Below are 22333 nucleotides of genomic sequence, written 5' to 3'. Positions count from 1 at the left end.
GTGATATCTCCCCTTTTGGGCACAGTCCGTATGGCAGATTCTGTTCTACAGAAATTTTAGCGTACCAAGGTGCCCAGACAATCCTTCTCATGTTCTTCCTCTTGTTGCTAGTCTATAATACAATGTCAAATTGTTTATTTTACTTACATAAGGCGATCAGGCCTTGCTATATATTTTCCGTCTTAAGTTTCTTCTACTAATGTCGTTAGATAGCATCGTCAGCCATGCTCCCCCTTGGTGTTGCAAATGTCTTAAATGCTGCAGTTCCGGCACTTTAACATTATCGTATGGTCTGTCATTAACCACACTTGCATGATCTTGCCACGCGGGGTAGCCGCTCGGTCTACGGTGTCTTGTCCGCGTGGCTCCCCCCCCTTCGGAGGTTCGAGTCCTCCCTCGGGCATGGGTGTGTGTGTCGTTCTTAGCGTAAGTTAGTTTAAGTTAGATTAAGTAGTGTGTAAGCTTAGGGACCGATGACCTCAGCAGTTTGGTCCCATAAGACTTTACGACAAATTTCCAAATTTTTTTGCATGATCTTCACAGTCCCTGTGTTTAAGAAGATTTGTGTTTGGAATCATGGAGAAATCATCCTTGGAGTCTCTGGTGACTGCTAGAATTTTATGTTTGCTCATGTCTGCTGTTAAATTTCTTCTTTCTTGCCCTTTTGAGCACCACAGACAGAGAAATAAAATCGGGAAAAGCAAAGTCACACTCGGCAGATGTTCACAACAGAACCTTAACTTACAATAGCAAAGAATAAGATAACGTGGATATAGCCTCTGTGAGTAGTTGCTGCCTTCTTGGAAAATGTCTGTGGAAAGGTCCTGTCATTTTGACTGCCAGAACTCGAGAGGAATCGATTTGCCATACATCGTCACTGAACTGAATGGAGTATGGCCCAAAGCTATGTTTTATTTAAAGTTCTTTCAACACCAAACAGATATTGCAAATTGTAGTAAACTATACATTTTAGTGAGAAGAAATTGTTTATTCTCTCATTAGTCATGGTTTAGCACATAACATCACTCATGAAATGCGTAAATTCGCAAAGTATCTGCAATGTGGGTGCCACGGCAGCTCACTCCAGAACTGAAAGAGCTACACGTTGGTATCTGTGAAGAACTTTTCCAGTGATCTGAAGCAGGTGTTGACAGCGAGTTATTACCGGATGTCGGGACCACTCAAATAGACGATGGGAGGAAAGAAATTTCGTTCCGATGAAGAGTTACAGTAGGCGGCACGAGTGGCTGCGCACAAGACCGAAATGTTTTTTTTTTCTTTTTTCAAAGGAATCCCCGGACTTCCTACGCGCTGGAGGAAGTGTGTCGAACGACAGGGAGATAATGTCAAAAAATTATACATTAGTGTTCCACATTTGTTGAATGAAAAAAATTCAAAAATATTTAGTTATTATTAGACTCCACCTCGTAAAAAAAAACTAATTTTTTCGCTCATATTCAAGCCCACGTTCCCTCAGCATGAGTGTCCTAACAACCGATCATTTCTTTTAGACACGTTAATCCGCAAATTTCTTTTCCATCCGATTAGATTTAATTAGGACAAAAAAACACTAGAAAATGAGCTTCATATCGTGTTTGAAAACCTAAAAACCTATAATGTTTCGCAAATGCAACCAATATATACACACGAAAAAGATTTTCAATTCTGTAGTCACAAGTTACTGATATGACTCAATTACAGTCGTTCTTTCAATTCATTTCTTTGTAGAGCAGTGGGAACATTTCTTATCGCCTCCTAATGCGAGTGAATGCGTAACATACTAGTATTACTACTACTACTACTACTACTACTACTACTCGGCTCTACAGCCCTTGGAGGGCCTTGGCCTGCATCACAATATCCTGCCATTCAATCCGGTCCATGGCTTTCCGTCTCCATCCTCTGACACCCAGCTTTTTCATGTCTTCTTCAATTCCGTCCATCCATCTCTTTCTGGGACGTCCCTTCCGTCGCCTGCCTCCAGCCTTGCCATCAAAAATCTTCTTACATGTTCTGTCTTCCTGCATTATGACCACGTGTCCCGCCCATCGCAGTCTTCTTATTTTAATGGTAGTGGCAATGTCTGGTTCTTCAAAAAGTTGTTCTAATTCTGCATTCGTACGGATGCACCAACCTTCTCGATAGTATATTGGGCCGTATGTTTTACGCAGAACCTTTCTCTCCCAAATGCTAAGGATCCTTTCCTCGTTTGCAGTCATGGTCCATGTCTCGGCAGCATACATAACAACTGGTGTTATAATTGTTTTGTAAATAAGGATTTTAGATTTTCGTGATAGAAGTGAGTTCCTAAGCATGGGTAGTGTGGCAAAGTAGCATCTGTTGCCTGCTGCTATTCCAACTTTCACCTCGCTGCTGATGTAATTTGTCTCTGTGATAGTCGATCCGAGGTACTTGAAGTTTCTCACTCTTTCAAACTCCTTGTCGGCTATCCTGAGATTTGGTAGGTTTCGTTGGTCGGTCATTGCCATATATTTGGTCTTCTCGACTTTGACTACTACGCCAAGTTTCCTTGCACCTCTCTCCAGTTGTTGATAGGCATCAGCCATCACAGCAGTGTTTAGTGTAGGCCAGGTACTGCAGTGAACGATTAAAAATGGTTCCTCCTCTATTTATCTCTATCTGACTTACGACTTTTTCTAGGCAGAGGTTGAGTAGCAGTGAGGAGATACTGTCACCCCGTTTCAGTCCCTTCTTTACTTCCGCTTCTCTGGAGATTTCGCCTTGTATTTTTACTTTACAGTTGGTTTCACTAAGGGTCATCATAGTAAGTTTAACGAGCTTCTTAGGTGTTCCTGCCTATTCCATCACATTCCGCAATGTCACTCTTGAGATATTATCACAGGTTTGTTTAAAATCGATACAAAGCTGATGGATGTTTATTAGATGTTCGTAACATTTTCAAAGTAGTACGCGTAATGTATTTGGTCAGTTGTTGACCTATTTCTTCTAAAGCCACTCTGATAGTCTCCAATTCTCTCTTCCACATGTGGAGTAAGCCTCATAGTCAGGACCTTCGAGAACATTTTACATGTAGTATTTAGGAGGGGTATTTTTCGGTAATTCTGGCAGTTTAATTTATCACTTTTTTTATGTACGAGGCACATAATAGCCGTTTTCCGCTCCATAGGCATGCTCACCTTCTGCCAGACGTTCAGTATTACTTTGTGTATTGCTTTCCACAATGCTTCCCCACCATATTTGAAAAGTTCCGCCTGGATCTGATCTTCTCCAGCTGTCCTATTATTTTTTTAAGGTCTTAATGATTTGCATCACTTCCTCCAGTGTGGGTTCTGGTGTTAAGACCTCTGGTCCATAATAAGTTATTTCCACCAGTTCTTCTTGTTCTAACCCTTCTACTTTTGGGTTCAGTAACTTTTGGAAGTATTCTGCCCATCTGTCGCGTATTTTATTACTCTCTGCTATCAAATTCTCTTATATATATATATATATATATATATATATATATATATTCTCTCTCTCTATATATATATATTCTCTTCTCTCTCTCTCTCTCTCTCTCTCTCTCTCTCTCTCTCTCTCTCTATATATATATATATATATATATATATATATATATATATATATATATATTTGTTCTTGCTTGAAACCTAGCCAATCCTTCTATAATCTTTTGGTGCATTCCACGTTCTTGCTTAATTTGGGAATATGTATTTGATGGGGCACAATAGCATTTCCCAAGTGCGATTGTGAAGCTGCTAAACTAACTGTCAAATACAAAATTGAAGCTTGCCCATTGAGAGTCCTGATTGGTGACCGCTTCGAATTCTTGCACCTAGCGAAACGGCAGTAGAATGCATCAGTAACGTGGACATTTGGCTGTGGTTATGTTCCTGTAAATTTTGTTGTCATGTAATTCAAAGCTACCTTCGGGGGAATTTAAAAAAATGGTTCAAATGGCTCTGAGCACTATGGGACTTAACATCTGAGTCATCAGTCCCCTAGACCTTAGAACTACTTAAACCTAACTCACCTAAGGACATCACACACATCCATGCCCAAAGCAGGATTCGAACCTGCAACCGTAGCGGTCGCGCGGTTCCAGACTGTAGCGCCTAGAACCGCTCGTCCACCCCGGCCGGCGGTGAAATAAAAAGCAGAGGTGGTACTATTGAGAGTGTAATAGGAATTCCACTGTTAAAGTCAGGGGTGAGATGAGTAGGTGAAAGATCACATTGAAGGCCTCTATTAGGGGGAAGAATCACCTGGTGACATGATGAGGAAAAGTGGACGAGAGGGAGAAAATTGGGGATCCAGTATCAGAAACAGAATTTAAAAGAGCTTGGAACGACATAAGATCAAATAAGGGAGAAGAGACCGACAACATTCCGTCGAATTTCTAAAATCATTGGGGGAACTGGCAACAAAACGACTAATGACTAATGAAATTGGTATGGAGAATGTATAAAAACAGCATCTACGCAATTCCGAATACAGCAAGAGCCGACAAGTGCGAGAATTATCGAACAGTCAGCTTAGCAGCTCAAGCATCCAAGTTGTTGACAAAAATGATATACAGAAGAATGGAGAAGAAAATTGAGGATCAGTTAGTTGACAATCAGTTAGGCTTTAGGAAAGGTCAAGGCACCAGAGGTGCAGTTCTGACGTTGAATTTGATAATGGAAGCAAGAATGAAGATAAATCACAGCACCTTCACAGGATTTACAGATCTGGAAAAAGCGTTCGACAATGTAAAAAGTACAAGAATTTCGGTGTGACGGGAGGCATGCTAGGGTAGTCCGAGCGTTTCTGGCGACCACTGCGTCTGGATGGCGTATGGTCCACACATCTGTCTGGTATGCAGCCGTTCCGTGTTCGAATCCCGGTCCTGCACAAATTTTCAGCTTGCCCCATTAATATAAATCAATGCTCAGAGGCAGATAACACCTTTAATTCCTCTGTGTCTTAATTGGGAATGTTTGACAGAAACATGATATTCTTCTCATAGAAGTTAGAGAATCCGTATTCGAGGAAGTCTGAGCTATCGCTAGCGTACATCTAGCATAGTGATATATATGAAGATACCATCGGTGACCACGCAGCTCGTTAGAATGAAATTACAATGAAATGAATACCCATAGCTGCATACAGGCGTTGATATAAGTCAACGGGGATAATTGAAAACGTGTGCCACGACCGGGACTCGAACCCGGGATCTTCTGCTTACATGGCAGACGCTGTATCCATCTGGGCCACCGAGGACACAAAGGATTGTGTGACTGCGGGATGTATCTCTGCCACGCCTCCCGAGAGACCCACATTCCCAGCTTATTGTCCCGCACTATAAGCATAGTGCACCTGCCCAATAGTGCGACTGCAGGGATTTATCTCTGGCACACCTCCCGAGAGACCCACATACCCAGCTTATTGTCCCGCACTACATGCACAGTGCCCCTGCCCATTATACTCATTACTAGCGGCTTTATCGCTGATTCCCGTACGAGTTCGGGCACTGTTTGTGCATCCGAACAGAAGAAGATGGTCAAATGGCCGGTGAGCCTTAACTATATGAAGATGGTATCTGTTCTTTCATACATGTCCAAAAGAACAGATACCATCGGTGACCATGAAGCTCGTTAGAATTAAATTACAATGAAATGAATACCTGTAGCTGCATAAGGCGTTGACATAAGTCAACGGGGACAGTTGAAAATGTGTGCCCCAACCGGGAATCGAACCCGGGATCTCCTGCTTACATGGCAGACGCTCTATCCATCTGACCATCTTCTGCTATGCGGATGCACAAACAGTGCCCGAACTCTTATGGGAATTTGCGATATAGCCGCAAGTAATGAGTATAGTGGGCAGGGCCACTATGTATATAGTGCGGGACAATAAGTTGAGAATGTGGTTCTCATGGGAGGCGTGCCAGAGATAAGTCCCTGCAGTCGCACTATTCTCTGTGTCCTCGGTGGCTCAGATGGATGCCGGCAGAGTAACTCAGCGTGTTCGCTCGGAAACCCACAAGGGTGTCATCGGACGTCCGCCTCGAACAAACTCAACGAATAATATCGAACAAAATGAGATAAAAAAAAGATGGATAGATGAAAGCAGGGGATCCCGGGTTCGAGTTCCAGTCGCGGCACACATTTTCAACTGTCCTCGTTGACTTACATCAACGCCTGTATGCAGCTAGGGGTAATAGTGTAGTGATCATTGGAATAAGAAAAGAAAGCTTAGAGCGTGAACTGAATCACGTGGACCGTCTCTTTTTTTCCCCTAACACAATATGCGAACGGAACACAACAGATCTTCGACACTGGTACGAAGTTCCCCCTAAGTACTGTAAGTGGTTGGCGAGTAGGTGTCGACCGATTTGGTGCTGTTGGGCCAGTGAATCAGAAATAACATTCTAAGATCGAAATGTAATTTTTCTGTTCGAATGTTTGTAACCTCCCCCTCACTTATCGACCTTAATGACAGTGAAAAATTAAACCGCGTGTACCTAATGGAAATTTGGGAAAAGCAATCGTCACCGAAGTTAATTTGTCGGTAAAGAGGGAGGAAAGGGTTACATCTAAATGAAAGGAAAAATGCAAATGAAACTGGTGGAAATTAATTTTGAAAAGGGGTAAGTTAATAAAGAAAGTAAATGTGCGGCCATTACGTTAACAATTAACCAGCGGTAATTAGATATTTGAGATTTGGGGGAAATTACGGTCGCCAGTCCTATGGACAATTACTATAGTAACTGAAAAAGAAAGGTTATTACACATATAGTTAGCACTAGAAGCGTGGCAACTGAAGGTTGACACGTGTAGTGTGAAAACTGAAAGTTTGTCAGAAGTAATAAATTTCGCGACACTCTGACTTAATTTAGCAAAAGAATTAATAAAACCGGAAAATTGAAAGTTAATTTAGTGACTGAAATTAATAGTGAGCTTTGTTTCTGAAGCACATCGAAATTCAGTAAAATACGGTTAGGCTTGGGCTACCTCAACAATCATTTCAAAAGCTACTTGAATCTACGCAATTTAGAAATAAGAGATTTAACTTTGAACTTGAATTAAATGATTCTGAACAATTAACAATAGTAAAATTTAGTACGTACCAAGCTGAGCTGCAGTCACAGGTAAGCTAAAACACGGTAACAAAACTCGCACTCTTAATTTGTGCTTGTGTAATCTAAATATTGTAGCCAGCTATGAATACCTTAACTGAACTTTGAAATTAAAGCAGTGAAATCGAATGATGCTGGCGTTTGAATTTCAACGACACTCGGCTTCATTCCGGAAAAGGAAGGGACCATGCTTGGTAATGCAATTGGGACAATGAGCAACAAAGGTTCATGCTATGTTGCTGTAATTTAGTTATGAAAATGGAACAGTTTGAAAAGCTGAGGTCTGCCATACAGTTCTAAAACTTCACGTGCTTCCAGTCTTCCTTGTTGGTTGATTGAAGGTTTGAAGCCGTTGATCGAGGAGGTGGCGACAGTCACTCATGGTCGGCCGTCGCTGTTGCATAAGCTGGATGTTGGCGCGCCTTCTTCTCGACACGGTCACCAGGGGAAACGGGCTCTTGATGTGCGCCAGCTAATGCTTCCCGTCCGCGACACCGTGTCAGAAACTATCATAGCAAGTCGAGCGCAATTACATGCTACCAAACCCCGAAAGCGCGGCAACTTGCGGGAGCGTCACACAACACACCTGCTCCACTGCACCACCCCAGCCAGACTCCCCCTCTGCTCTGCCCGCGCTCCACGCGGCAGAGTTAACACTACCAAAGATCCTAAACACTCTGGTTCTCCACACGACCTATCGATGTATTCGTTCGATACCATAGTTTTCCATGGGGAAGACCCATCGTAAAAATACAAATAATATTTACAAAACAACCATTTACACATCGACATAAATGCATAAATATATATATATATATATATATATATATATATATATATATATATACAAATAGTAAAACAATTACAATATATAAAGACACAGAAATATCATATATTGAGGTAACAAAACAAGAAAAAAAATTATAGTACAATACATGGAAATAGGAGGAGATGCATTTCCGTTGTTACATGTTACTAATAAAAACAGTTTATTCACTTATTATTAGTACAGAAGGATGTGGCCGAACTGGTAGCAGAATAGAACGTAACGAAGTACGATCGGTTGACCGTAATTGTGGAACTGCTTTTGACGAACTGGGGTGTTTTAGTGGAGATAACATCTTTGGCAATGATTAAAACGCTGTTGACGCCCTACGCCAGTAACAGCTCATGTGACTGAAAACAACACTCAGTGTGTACGAAACAGCTCAGCTTGCATGAAGGACAAGAGGCTGTAAACGCAGTATGTTGTGAAAGGTTTTCAGGTATCATTTGCTCTTCGCTTCAGGAGAAAGAAATACTAGAGTTTAACGTCCCGTCCACAACGAGGTCACTAGCCACCGTCCAGAACTCGTCTTGAGCAATTTAAGGAAACTAAATCTGGACGTCCAGACGAGGAATTGAACCATCGTCCTTGTGAATGGGCGTACAGTATCAAGCCATTGCGCAACTCGCTCCGTTTCCTCCACATACATCAGCCACGAGAATAATAACTCGTGGAATGTCTGTATTGAGCAGTATAGCGTTCGAGGAAGGCTTTCTGCAAGTTTAATTATCCAAAATGACAGTCACAATCACATTATTTATTTTGCCGCCAACCGGTTTCAGCCTTTGATGGGGTCGTCTTCAGGGCAATTTACACTGTAAAGTTATAATATTAGTAAGTAATCATGTACGTAATCCACAAGTAATTGGCCGAAGTTACATAAATAAACAAGAATTTTATACCCATCTGGTCGCTCACTGGAGTCGTCACCCTGCCTGTGCACGGTTGGTAACTGTGCATGGTTGGCTCTCTGCATGAGCTTAAATTTGTTTATCTCCATACAAGTATGTTGTCTAAAAATTTTCCGCTAGTTTCTCTGAAGCGGGTGGCAGAATAGTTCACTCTCCCCAAAATATAGCGAAGAATTACGGAAAGGTGCTAAAAAAGGATGACTGGGGTTTGACATTATAAAAGACAAGGGTATCGTCAGGATCCGTCAGGGAAGTGTGACAGGACCACTGTTAATCTTTGTACCGCGTGTACCTCCTCAGAGTCGTCATTTTCTCACGTGTTTCTCCAGACATGTGCAATTTCGTTTTTAACTGTGTAGGTGGAGTCAGCCCACTGTCAACAGAAGGCATTGGTTTGTTTCCCGTTACAAAGAAAATTAATTTTTTTTTAACTCTAAATTTCACGTGTCCTTTCGATAGAATTAATCTCTATTGGTCCAACACGGCCAGGGGTCATCGGCTGGTAAGTAGTTTTCAATGTCAATAAACTTAACCTACAGCCGTATAATTTACGATATTTCATTTTATTCTGAAAGCAACCAGTTTCGGCAATTTATTTTGTCATCTTCAGGCACCTACATAATAAAAGAATATACATTTAGTATATAAGGGTGTACAAAGCAAGTGTACAGGAAGTGACGGGTAATCACAATACCGCTTGAGCTTAAAAATGAATGCAGTAGCGTTAAATCAAATCTTTGTGTACATCCAGCACATATACTAAAACCATGTGTACATATTTGTTAGGCATAAAACTCCACAGATTTGCAAGGGAACATCTAAATTCATTATAAAGATCAGAAATAGACAGTGTACAATCAAAAGCTCCGTTGAATCAAAGCTCGTCTGTTTTTTGTATTTTTTATATAAAATGCTATAAAATTCTTTTAGATGAGGAACCGCCTAATATTTATGAGTACTAATCTTTATTTAAAGTAAAATGTCACACAGTAAGCTAAGAAATACAATAGTATGCATATTTACAGCCTAGGCCTTATCACGGATGGTAAGACAAGTAGTTGTCACAGCATCAAAAATAACTTGACGCAAAAAACAACGGCAGTCGACATATTAAGAGAAAATAGCACGCATAGCGAACGCCAAGAATATTCACAACTATCTTGTGGTCTAGGTTATACAGCAAATCGGAACAAAAAGATATGATTTGGTTTTCTTTATATCACGTAACAGGTCGGCATTATCACAATAAAACAAAGCAACAAGAATGTCAAATCGTACGTAAGCAAGGCGAGTCCTCTAAGTTGTCGGCTGTGTGTCTGCAGCGTAGTTTGGAACTGATTGTGTTGCGTTGCGCTGATTCTATTACGTGCTGCAAATATGTCTACTTCGTCCAAATGTAAAACAGTTGGTCATTTGTGGATTGTGCCATCTTTAGTTTGATAAAGGCTAGCCTTTGTCAGAAACAAATGCCAAAAATATGGCATCTACTGCTTCAACAGAAGAATTTTTAGTCATTGTATGTGACAGAAATAAGTAACACCTTTTCTTACACCAAGTCTTGATTAGCGAGATGATTGTTCTAATGCTCCGTATTTTTATCGTGGATATAAGGAACTCAAACCTTTGTGCTGTCATCCCGTGTTATGTCCCCTTAAATCATCTTAGGGGGCACTGGTTTGATGGAAACGGTACGAGTGGGCACAGAATAATAATAATAATAATGTACTGCCTCAGATTTATGACTCTTTCTACACACCTGTGACTGTTGTAAGTCACAATTGTCAGAGGTTATGTCTATTTAAAGACTTAGGCGTTTAAAAAAATTGGTGTTCGGCCTTTTAATACGTAGTCTGATGTTGCACAGACAACAGTTTCAGGATTTAAATCACAATTCGAAAGAGCAAACTGTGATTTTTCTTGTCGGTAGCGTATCTTGATGACGTTAGTAGCGGCGTTGCTATCTTTCAAGGAATACTTTCGCGATAGCAAAATCGTGGGTGTGAATTTTTCATCGTACCAATGCCGCCTTCCCGCGCTTCATCCCTCAGATAGTACCGCTAAGTCCCGCATAAAGCTGTTGTAAATCACTTTTGATCCGTTTATCTTGGCCCAGTCGGTATTGCTAATTGTATGATGAGGCGGTGGACTTAAAACGCCTTTTGTGTCCAGAGGATCAGGAATGCATTTGTTCGGTTACGAAATAGTCACAGCGCGGTCCATAGTTTCGAAAGTGTTGTGGGTATAAAACGTGACGGGCCATGACGGCACGGGGGTCTGTCTCACACAGTATCTGCGCGAGTGTGGATGCGGTGGGCAGCTTGGCGTTTGATATTAAAAATAAGACTGCTGTCTTTTGTTGAAGGCTGCAGCCAGTGTGCATTCGTGCTACCCACTGCGACCGTTTGAAGAGCGGACTGCTGTACTTTGCTACTCAACCTGAAAGATGGGAGCAGCAAGGGAACCAGGAAATGAAGAGAAAGGCCACGGAGGGCTCACAGAAGCCGAGCTGGATCTCATTGATACTACAGGTAAGCTTGAGTGGAACAACAACTTAAATTTTTATTTCAATTACGAGGGGAAGAAAATGTGCGTCTGGTTATGTAGAAAATTTACTGCCGGCTTGGCGTACACATTGTGAGTGTTACAGGCAGCGGTTCGAAACGTGGTCAGACAGCTGCTAGGTTGTTAAATAAGGAACATACTGTGGCTGCAAGGTATAACTTCATTTTTGGTGACTAAAAGCTGTCAGTCGCTGCATTTTACGACTTCAAAATTTTTTCCTGTCAGGCAAGTGTCGGGACACATGCCCATCTTCAGAGGCACACTAGCCAAGGCCCTGCTTCGTTGAATATACCTGTTTTCGTCATATCATCGAGTTAAGAGACGTCGGGCATAGCCACTACTTGGATGGATAAGCGCCTGGTTACGTCACGAGCTGTTGGCAGGAGGGATGGTGCTGCAGAGTCGCTGATCATTAGTCTTTGGGCCATTGTCCTGGATTCAGTCCCAAACGTCTTCGCGGTGACTGATGGAATGAGGGCATGTAACGCTGTTGATTATGATCCGTCCGTCATATGGGGAGTTAAGTTCGGTGACCTCCTCATCCAACATCGGCAGAACGCTGCACTGCACACACACACACACACGCACACACACACATACACACACACACACATTACGTTCACCGACACATACGTGATACATTTAAACACCCAAAAATCGCACTCCACAAAGGAAAGGTATCATTGTGCGAGAAGGAGTCGTAAAGCCTTTCTGGTTAGGTGGCTGAACCTGCCCGTCGGGCATCACGCCATACGACTTTACATACTAGAGGCATACTGTGGAAATTGTTACTTCATCTGAACAGACTCTAAGAAACACCCTACAGACGATGGTACACACGTATATGGCAGCATACACAATCAATTTTACACTATTGTTGGTGAAAATGGGAAAACCAAGATTAAAGCATGTGATTACAATGAAATTTATACAAACGACTAGAATTATAGAACTATAAATGTGTGCGAATTCCTAAGGGAACAAACCGCTGAGGTCATCGGTCCCTACTACTTAAAGTAACTTATGCTAAGAGCAACACACACACACACACACACACACACACACACACACACCCATGCCCGAGGGAGGACTCTATCCTCCGGCGGGAGGGGCCGCGCAATCGGTGACATTGGGTCTCTAACCGCAAGGCCACTCCGCGTGGCTCAGATCTATACACTGAGCTGCCAAAACATTATGACTACCGACCTACTATCGATATAAACCCGTCCAGGTGACAGCGGCTCACCTGGCGTGGAGTGACTGCTAATCGGGCACACGCACTGAGTATATAGTATTACTGAGTGTGCTGTCTGTGTGTAGAAGGCGCGAGATCTGTTCGCGTTTGACTAAGCCAGATTGTGAAGGCCGGAGGCTTGGCATTAGCCTTCAGGAAACTATACGACTTTTCGGGTGTTCGAGGAGTACTGTGGTGAGTGTCTTAAACACTGGCGAAACCAAAATGAAATCACGTCCAGATGTCGCGGGGTTAGGCAGCCACGCCTCACTATGGATGTCGGACGTCGTAGGCTGGGCAGACTGATACAACAGGACAGGCGGCTAATGTGGCGGAACTAACATCAGCCTTTAATACTGGGTAGAGTACAAGAATGTCTGAGCACACAGTGCCGGAGTGGCCGAGCGGTTCTAGGCGCTACAGTCTGGAACCGCGATACCGCTACGGTCGCAGGTTTGAATCCTGCCTCGGGCATGGATGTGTGTGATGTCCTTAGGTTAGTTAGGTTTCAGTAGTTCTAAGTTCTAGGGGACTGATGACCTGAGAAGTTAAGTCCCATAGTGCTCAGAGCCATTTGAACCATATGAACTCCTATTGAAGGGCCTCCGCAGCAGACGACCCATGCATGTGCCAATGTTAACACCACGACACCGGCAACTACGACTGAACTTCGCACGTGACCATCGGCACTGGACGCTGCCGCAATGGCAGAGCGTTGCATCGTCTGATGAATCCCATTACGTTCTTCATCATGCCGATGTGAGGCGTGAGTCCGTTTCTTCCAGGGGAACAGCTCCCTGACACCTATGCTATGTAACGGAGACAAGCAGACGGCGGCTGCATTATGCTCTGGGGAACATCACGTGGGCATCCATCGGTTCAGTGGAGCTCGTGCAAGGCAAGGAGTATCGTACACTCGTTGCAGACCACTAAACCCCTTCATGACGATCTTGTTCCCCGATGGCAGTGGAATTTTTCAGCAAGACAATGCACTTTGTCCAAGGCCAGGAGTGTGATGGAGTATTTCGAGGAACACAATGGCGAGTTCAAATTGATGTTCTGGCTCCCGAACTGGCCAGATCGGAACCCGATCGAAGACATCTGGGATGTGATTTAACGTTGCGTCAGAGCTCATCACACCCCTCCCCGGAATTTACAGGAGTTAGGTGATTTGTATGTGAAGATATGGTGCCAACTACCTCCGATCTACTAAGGCCTCACTGCTTCAATGCAGATATGTGTCGCCACAGTTGTCCTTGCCAAAGGTGAACATACTGGCTTTTAGGTATGTGGTCATAATGTTCTGGCTAACCAGTGTACACGCGCTTTGACCAGCGAATACAAATGGTTCAAATGGCTCTGAGCACTATGGGACTTAACATCTGAGGCCATCAGTCCCCGAGAACTGAGAACTACGTAAACCTAACTAACCTAAGGACATCACACACATCCATGCCCGAGGCAGGATTCGAACCTGCGACCGTAGCAGTCGCGCAGTTCCAGACTGAAGCGCCTAGAACCGCTCGACCACAACAGCCGACCATGCGAATACAGGATGGTGTGAAGTTGCCATGTGCCGCAAACAGAGCTGCTAGACGCCGTGGAATGGAATCAAAGAAGGCCTGGTTACGCGATGGGGAACACATTACCACACGATTTGTGGGAGAGTCCACAAAGCACCGACGGTGGTTATTGGAAGACCAGAACAAGCAAGTTGGTGACTGACCATATACCATACATGTTCCATGGATGAGGTGCCAGGCAAACGAGCAGACTAGGATAACAGCGGTACATCGTTCTTCGAAGAAGGTTTGCATATACCTCGCCATATGTGGATGGACATTTTCCATCTAAAATATGGAATGTGGAGATACCTGCAGGAGGGGCAGTGACTCAGGGTCTAAGACTTTCCTGATGTAGCTGTTGCTATGCATACTGTCCTCGATACGTAGGACGTGGGATCGCAAGTTACAGCTAATGGCGAACCAAAACACCAGATTAGACCTTCGACCGCTATACCACTCAACAATGCAGTCTGTCCGACTGCGTTCACCAAGGTGATGTCCAACAAGTACAGGGCCATTATTGTAGGACAGACGGAAGCGGGACAATACACTTCGCCATTCAGTACGCCAGTGACAGCGTCCAGGCGTCCGCTGCAGTTTGAGATATTGGTGGTTTTTGGTCAGTGGAAACCGACACAGTATGATGCGTCCCACCAGTACAGCCCTCAGCAGATGGTTTCAAACCCTCGAAGCCGACGCCACACCTGTTGCAGTGCTCCAACGTCAAGCTGGCACTGTGCACAAAGCAACTCTGTGGGTTACAGCTATGAACACAGGATGGCAGTCATCCTGTGCTGTGGTCGTAATGTGTGTTCCAGTAGTCATTGATGTTTGACTTTCCTCTTCTATCCACTGGTTCTATACAAGCATCACTGTCATAGCAGCCTGCTCTGTGCGAGCCACAAAGTCACGGTACGAAAAACCTTTTTCCCTGAGTGCAATCAACCTGCCCTGTTCGAACTAACTGACATGCTGATATTGCGGCCCTTGACGTTACGAGATATTCCGCCACTTGCTTGCACGTTTCCACTTCGCTGGACGCTTCCGCACCGATTGAGCGTGGCGTAACACTGACCTGTCCGATAACACAATAGAGGACGCTTCTGAGCCTACGTTAACGCCATCTCTCTGCAATCTTAATCACGTATCATGGTTTCACTGCCCTGCACATTCTCCGATTTCGGAGTGATTCAGACGTTTCCTTCCAGGTGTCGCAATTTTCACAAACAGTAGTGGATGCGTGTTTTAGAGATTGTTTATACAACGCAACGATTTTTACACCTGGCCTCTGAGGATGGACGTGTGTCGCGATACTTGTCCGGCAGAATAAAATTTCAAAAATATGTTTTACGCAGCCGATGACGACTTCTAGTTGCCAAAAATAAAGTTCTTGAGTTTAGTGCACGCTGCTGAGCTCCAGGTTTATAAAACATTTATAAAACTGTACAATGTTTAAAAAAGTGGACTGGCTCTGTGTGGTCTCGTGAGATAGATTACGAGAGACCTAATACTCGTACTAAAGAATTAAAGAAGTTTCGGTTTAACGTGCCCTTGAACATGCTTCTGACTCCTAGATACGGTACAACCACTACTCTGAAATCAAACTATTTTGTTGATCATTCAGATTAATTTTATACCCTTTGATAGTATTAGTCATTAACACTGTTTATTACATTCATAATTACATCAAATTTTTATACTCAGTATAGAGATTGACACTGTATCCAAGCGTCACGAAGGATTTAAATTTTAATATAAGATATTGAAATTTTTCTTATGTGTTCTCCATGACCAAGAGATAATGTTGTGTTAACATATCACAACGTGTTTCGGTGCACGTATTTCACCCTCAAATGCTTTTGTAACCGACATGGATCTATTTTGAAGTTTTCCATCACCATGTACTATACGTTTGTCGTGGTGTAGAAAAGTAAGCCTACAATTAATGCTACTACGGATATAGCGAAAGATAAAAGTGCTTCTTTGCATAAGTGATATTACATTCTCGGGATAGTAGCTTCCATGGGTGAAGTGGCAGATTCTGATTGAAGCTGTTTCTATCCTCTATCGCTAAAGGACCCATGTACGCATGGCGCAAACATTTTAATAATTTTTGCCAAACAGTACTCGTATTCCTTTATAGGCATAATAATTTGTGTGTCAATGTTTTCGCCTCCGTCTACTGCTGGTTCATATATTTTCAGTAAATTTTGCGAAATATTGCACTCTCTTTTGCTAAGAATAACGGGAACCAGCCCGCATTCGCCGAGGAAGATGGAAAACCGCCTTAAAAACCATCCACAGGCTTGCCGGCACACCAGACCTCGACACTAATCCGCCGGGCGGATTCGTGCCGGGCGGCGGCACGCCTTCCCGCTCGGCAAGCAGCGCGGTAGACCGCTCGGCTAGCCAGGCGGACAAAACCACATAATTTACAAGTGATAAGAGTAGTAAATCTACTTAGAAACTACTCACTTTGACTTTCAACTGTCTGCTGAAGGTCATCATATGCTTATCACGTACCCAATCCCATGTGTTAGTTGACAATGTACCCCTTATCTAACATGTGACAAATCACATCACCCTTATCAATGATTACATCATCATCATGTAACAAATTATACCCACCCCTCTCCCTGCTATCCTCTCTCCTCCCTCCCATCTTCAGCAAATCAGAGTGCAGTATTTGGGTGGCTATTAAAATAAATAAAATCACACTGTAGCCCCAGAACAGTTGTCTTGGCTGTGCTCAAAAATCTCTGAACGATCGAAAATTTTTGCGTCATGTTCAAAAGTATTTCCCAAAAATTGCATAACAGGTGTAACTTTCAGAATTTTTACATGTAAAACATGTCATAAACTTACAGGTTTAACAGAGCTTGTGAATGTCCATAGTTTGGTCTCTGTGCCATACTTGGTGGAAGACACAACAGACCCTCAGATTAAATATTTTCTGCATCTAGATTGTTCTTTACTGCTTGTAAAGTGTGAAAATGTTACTTCAACCTAAAATGTCTGAAAAATAGGTCTATAACGCAACAATACAACGCTTAGGTCAAATGTTGCACTGTTATTTTGACACACACACACGCCCGCACGCACCTGTCGCAACTGATGCCTAAAACATGATTTGGACTCTCATACTAAATGCTCCAATGATATTTCCTTTATCTAAATTGTTACAAAACGAGCATGCTAAAAATAACTTCCTAAGCAGGTAGCTAATAGAATGAAATTTTCACTCTACAGCGGAGTGTGCGCTGATATGAAACTTCCTGGTAGATTAAAACTGTGTGCCGTACCGAGACTCGAACTCGGGACCTTTGCCTTTCGCGAACAAGTGCTCTACCAACTGAGCTAACCAAGCACGACTCACTCCCCGTCCTCACAGCTTTAATTCGGCCAGTAGTTCGTCTTCTACCTTCCAAACTTCACAGAAGGCAAAGGTCCCGAGTTCGAGTCTCGGTCCCGCACACAGTTTTAATCTGCCAGGAAGTTTCAGGTACCTAATACTCCACTTTTAATACTAAACGGTACGATGTTCCAAAATGGACATGACCATATCCATAACTGTAGAGACACATGTTGGATAAAATACTCCACTAAGCAGTCAGATACCCAAACAAATAGGTAATCTGAATTAGTGACGTCTACTGGAAGAATCAGTTTATTTCATTTTTGTCAAAGTGACACATCCTCCTTTAGTCATGTTGGATCTACATGAACACTTAGATATGTTAGTTAGTTACACGTTTCATAGGTCATTTGAACAATTCTTTCATAGAAGTGATATGGAACAGGTCAGTTTATAAGATATAAGATATGTAAACGTGATTAGTGTTAACATTAATGAACACATTGTTAATTCAGTCTTGGCCAGGCAACTACACTTAAAAACAAAGTACCAAACTTGTTGTCAGTTATTAAGTAGAAATTCGTTATTGAAATGGAAGGGGTTGCTTTGCTACCTGCCAGAAATTTTGTGTTATTGGGAAAATAATCAAATACTTTTGTTGCTTCATATTGAACTCCTTTCTGAGCCACTGGCAGCTTTGACAATGAGTAAGGCAGGTAATTTTTCCCTCGCATTGTAGACATGGATATCACTGTTCTCAAATTGTGACAGATCATTTACGACAAAATTCATTAGCGAATATATGTACTGTGATGGTGCAATATAAATACCTAGCTTCTTGAAGAGGGGGCTACATGATGTCCGTGGATGAACACCACATATTATTCTTACTGCTCACTTTCGGGCAATCAGTACATTCCAAGTGATTAGTTACCGCAGCAGATTATTCCATAAGACATTACTGAGTGGAAATATGCAAAGTAAGTCTGCAGGTTGATTCGTTTGTTTCCAAGATCAGCAGTTATACGAAGAGTAAAAGTAGCTGAACTTAATTGTTGCCGGCCAGAGTGGCCGAGCGGTTAAAGGCGCTACAGTCTGGAACCTCACGACCGCTACGGTCGCAGGTTCGAATCCTGCCTCGGGCATGGATGTGTGTGATGTCCTTAGGTTAGTTAGGTTTAAGTAGTTCTAAGTTCTAGGGGACTTAGGACCACAGCAGTTGAGTCCCATAGTGCTCAGAGCCATTTGAACCATTTGAACTTAATTGTTGTAGAACTCAGTAATATGCTCCTTCAAGTATTCATTAACACATACACCTAAAAATCTGGAGCATTGGGCCCTAATTACTTACTCTTGCTCTTCTGCCACATCAATTGTTGGTATCACCCTATTTCTTGTAAAGGACTGAATACTGTGTGTTTTGGTTTTTTTTCTAACTGTAGGGAGGGTCCATTTTCTGAGCACCATTTCAAAATTCTTTGGAAAGTGTCATTTACCATCTTTTCTGTTACTTTCTCTCTAATGGGATTTATTATAGCACTAGTATTGTCTGTAAAAAGTATCAATTCTGCTTGATGAATGTCAAGTGATAGATGATTCAAATGTATATAAGGAATAGGAGTGGACCAAAAATTGAACCCTGTGGGCCTCCCTTTGTGATTTCTCTCCACTCTATCCTTCCAACATTGTACCAATTATTCAGCACAACTTATTACATTATGCTTGCTAAGTACAATCTAACCAGTTGTGTGTAAAGCTGTTACTTATATAAAACTTCAGTTTTTCTGAGACAGTAACATGATCTACACAATCACATGCCTTGAAAATATCACAAGAATAGCAGCTGGAAACATTTTGTTATTTTAGGCTTGTACTAGTTGATGAGTGAATGTTAAAATAGCATTCTCATTCGAACAGCTCTCCTGGAATCCAAACTGTGATATGTTAAGTAAATCGTTCCCATTGCAGTGTGAAAGTACTCTTGAGTACATTAATTTTTCGAATATTTTGGGAAAAACATATCAGTAAAAAACTCGACGATAATTGTTTAAATCTGTCTTGTCACCTCTATTATAAAGCGATTACTTACGAAGCTTTCTGCTGGATTAAAACCTTGCGCTGGACTGCAACCCTGACCTAGAACCTTTGCCTTTCATGGGCAAATGCTCTACCTACTGAGCTATCCGAGCACGACTCATGATACGTCCCTGTAAAGGAGATATTAGTTTCGCCCAACATTGGAATCATTTGAAACAAATATTAGTAAGTCCCGATGATAGATAAATCTGGGTGGTTTTCGACATTATCAGTTACAAGATGTACTTCATTAATGTGTTTCGATATGTATTCGTAGGGACTTCATTCTAACTAAACAAATACATCGAACCATGTAACTTTCTGAATATTAATCTTATATGCAGCGAATCAAAATTTGGAACAGAAAGACATAAACACATGTTGTTGACCTCTGACAATTTTATTTGTTATTGTGGACTTACTATGTTGCATCGCCATACAAATATAACTAGGGCTTTTGTCCCTTTGTATCCTGAAAGAACGAATTAAATCATGATGTGACTTGACCTGGTGAGCTTGAATAATTCAGATCACGGTCGAATAACGGAATATCCTTTATGTGAAATGTACAGAGTGACTCATAATACTTCTTAATGAATGAGTAGATCAATAATAAAAGAACTGGTGTAATCAGTCACAGATGTTCTTCTGGGCTAACGATACAACTTGACTGTAAATAGTAGGACACACTCATTACAATTTGTAATGGGACTCCCATCTGATTTTGTAATATTCAGATATGCATTATTATGAGAGTTTCATGGTTGCACAAAAAAATACAAATTCTATGAATTGCCCATACTATTTCTTTACGCAATTTATGGACATGCATTCCAGTAGATAATTTGAAATACACACGTAAATGCTTTTCATTACTGAAGAAAACTTTTCCTCTCTTACACAACGCTCGACGCATGTGGTATTTCAGATAAGATCAAGGCTCGGTACATCCTGGTGGCGCTGGGCATGAGCGGAATCGCCATCTTGTACTCGCTGCGAGTCAACCTGTCGGTGGCCATCGTGTCCATGGTGAACAACACGGCCATCTCCAGCGGCAGCTCCGGCAGCGACAACAACACCTATGGGGAGGACACTTGCCCGCCAGCCGGCGGCGCCGAAGTGGTCTACCGCGAGGTGAGTCCCCCGGCTCCTTTGCCAGCAGGGCTATCCAGGCATGCTCAGTTCAGAACGCATGCCAACCTGAACCATGTAAGCGGTACGTTTGGGTCGGGATTGCAACATTTCGCCTCGACCTCAAGGGCTCGGTACGAGGAAGGAAGGAAGATTGGGTGTAAAGCCCCATTGACATGGAGGTCCTTAGAGACGGAGCGCAAGCTCGGATCGAGTCAAGGGTGGGGAAGGAAATCGGCCGAGCCCTTTCAAAGAAACTGTTACGGCCCAGTGCAAGGGGAGAGGTGTTGAACCTAAAGGGTGGTCCATCTGAAGTTTCGGATGAGATTATCTCGAAAACTATACATCGGGTAAAAATAGTGGGTAAGACAAGTTCGTAAGCTCAAATGGGGGCATCAAATGATACTACACGTGACCTCCAGCCCCCGCCCCCTTGGGGGGGGGGACTTAAAAATGTTAAATGGAAACACCCATTTTTTATTGCAGATTCGGATTCTCCATAAAAACTAATCAAGTTTTGTCTGAAACATTTTTTAAACCATTGACAGATGGCGCTGAAATCGAGAAAAAAGTAAAATTGGGGAAGAACTCCGATTTATTTAGAATTATCTGAGAAAGACGCATCAAATCGGTAAAAAATGTGCACCAATTCTTTCATTCAGTAAGTAATGCCATTAATATACATAGACAAACGTCCTTGCTCGTGCTTCACATTTGATGTTTGTTCTGTGCGCCGGCAAAGTTTCGAACCTTTTGGCATATGGCAGAACCGTAGTACAGCATCAAAACAGCGTCGACAAACGACCCACGTTAAAAGCAGTGAACTGTTATTGAATTCTTGCGTGCAGTAAAAGAAACCGTGGTGAACATCCATTAACGTTTGTGTGCAGTCTACGGTGATGCTGCAGTTATTAGGAGTACACTTGGGTGATGTGTAAAGAAAATTACAGCCTCAGGAAATGCACAAACTGAGCTCCATGTTCAGCTACGCTCGGGACGTCCTGTCACAGCCACTGCCCCATACAAGCTGAATGGCTTTTGACACTGTACCACACAAACGGCTTGTAGTGAAATTGTGTGCTTATGGGATATCGTCTCAGTTATGTAACTGAATTTGTTGTTTCCTGTCAGAGAGGTCACAGTTTGTAGTAATTGACGGAAAGTCATCGAGTAAACCAGAAGTGATTTCCGGCGTTCCCCGAGGTAGTGTTATAGACCCTTTGCTGTTCCTTATCTATATAAACGATTTAGTAGACAATCTGAGCAGCCGTCTTCCGTTGTTTGCAGATAATGCTGTCGTTTATCAACTAATAAAGTCGTCTAAAGATCAAAACATATCACAAAACGATTTAGAAAAATATCTGAACTGTGCGAAAATTTGTAGTTGACCCTAAATACCGAGTGCTAAAAGGAATTCGTTAAACTTCGGTTACACGATAAATCAGTCTAATCTAAAAGCCGTAAATTCAACTAAACACCTAGGTATTACAATTACGAACAACTTAAATTGGAGGGAACACATAGAAAATGTTGTTGGGAAGGCTAACCAAAGACTGCGTTTTATTGGCAGGACA

At 42.5% G+C, this 22333-nt stretch overlaps 1 protein-coding gene across 2 annotated transcripts in view; it reads left to right on the top strand.

Moving 5' to 3' along the window:
- The window catches only part of LOC124789584 (sialin-like), a 121880-nt gene that overhangs the window by 17811 nt on the left and 81736 nt on the right, over positions 1 to 22333 (top strand). For both annotated transcript variants that reach the window (XM_047256991.1, XM_047256992.1), the window contains 2 exons: positions 11199 to 11364; positions 20557 to 20762. In XM_047256991.1, coding sequence (XP_047112947.1) covers positions 11280 to 11364; positions 20557 to 20762 — 291 coding nt within the window. In that variant the 5' untranslated portion in view covers positions 11199 to 11279. The remainder of the gene's footprint in view (positions 1 to 11198; positions 11365 to 20556; positions 20763 to 22333) is intronic.

Source organism: Schistocerca piceifrons, chromosome 3, assembly GCF_021461385.2.
Source record: "Schistocerca piceifrons isolate TAMUIC-IGC-003096 chromosome 3, iqSchPice1.1, whole genome shotgun sequence".
NCBI lineage: Eukaryota > Metazoa > Arthropoda > Insecta > Orthoptera > Acrididae > Schistocerca > Schistocerca piceifrons.
The sequence above is the reverse complement of the archived record's forward strand: the minus strand, read 5'-3'. Positions and strand labels throughout refer to the sequence as shown.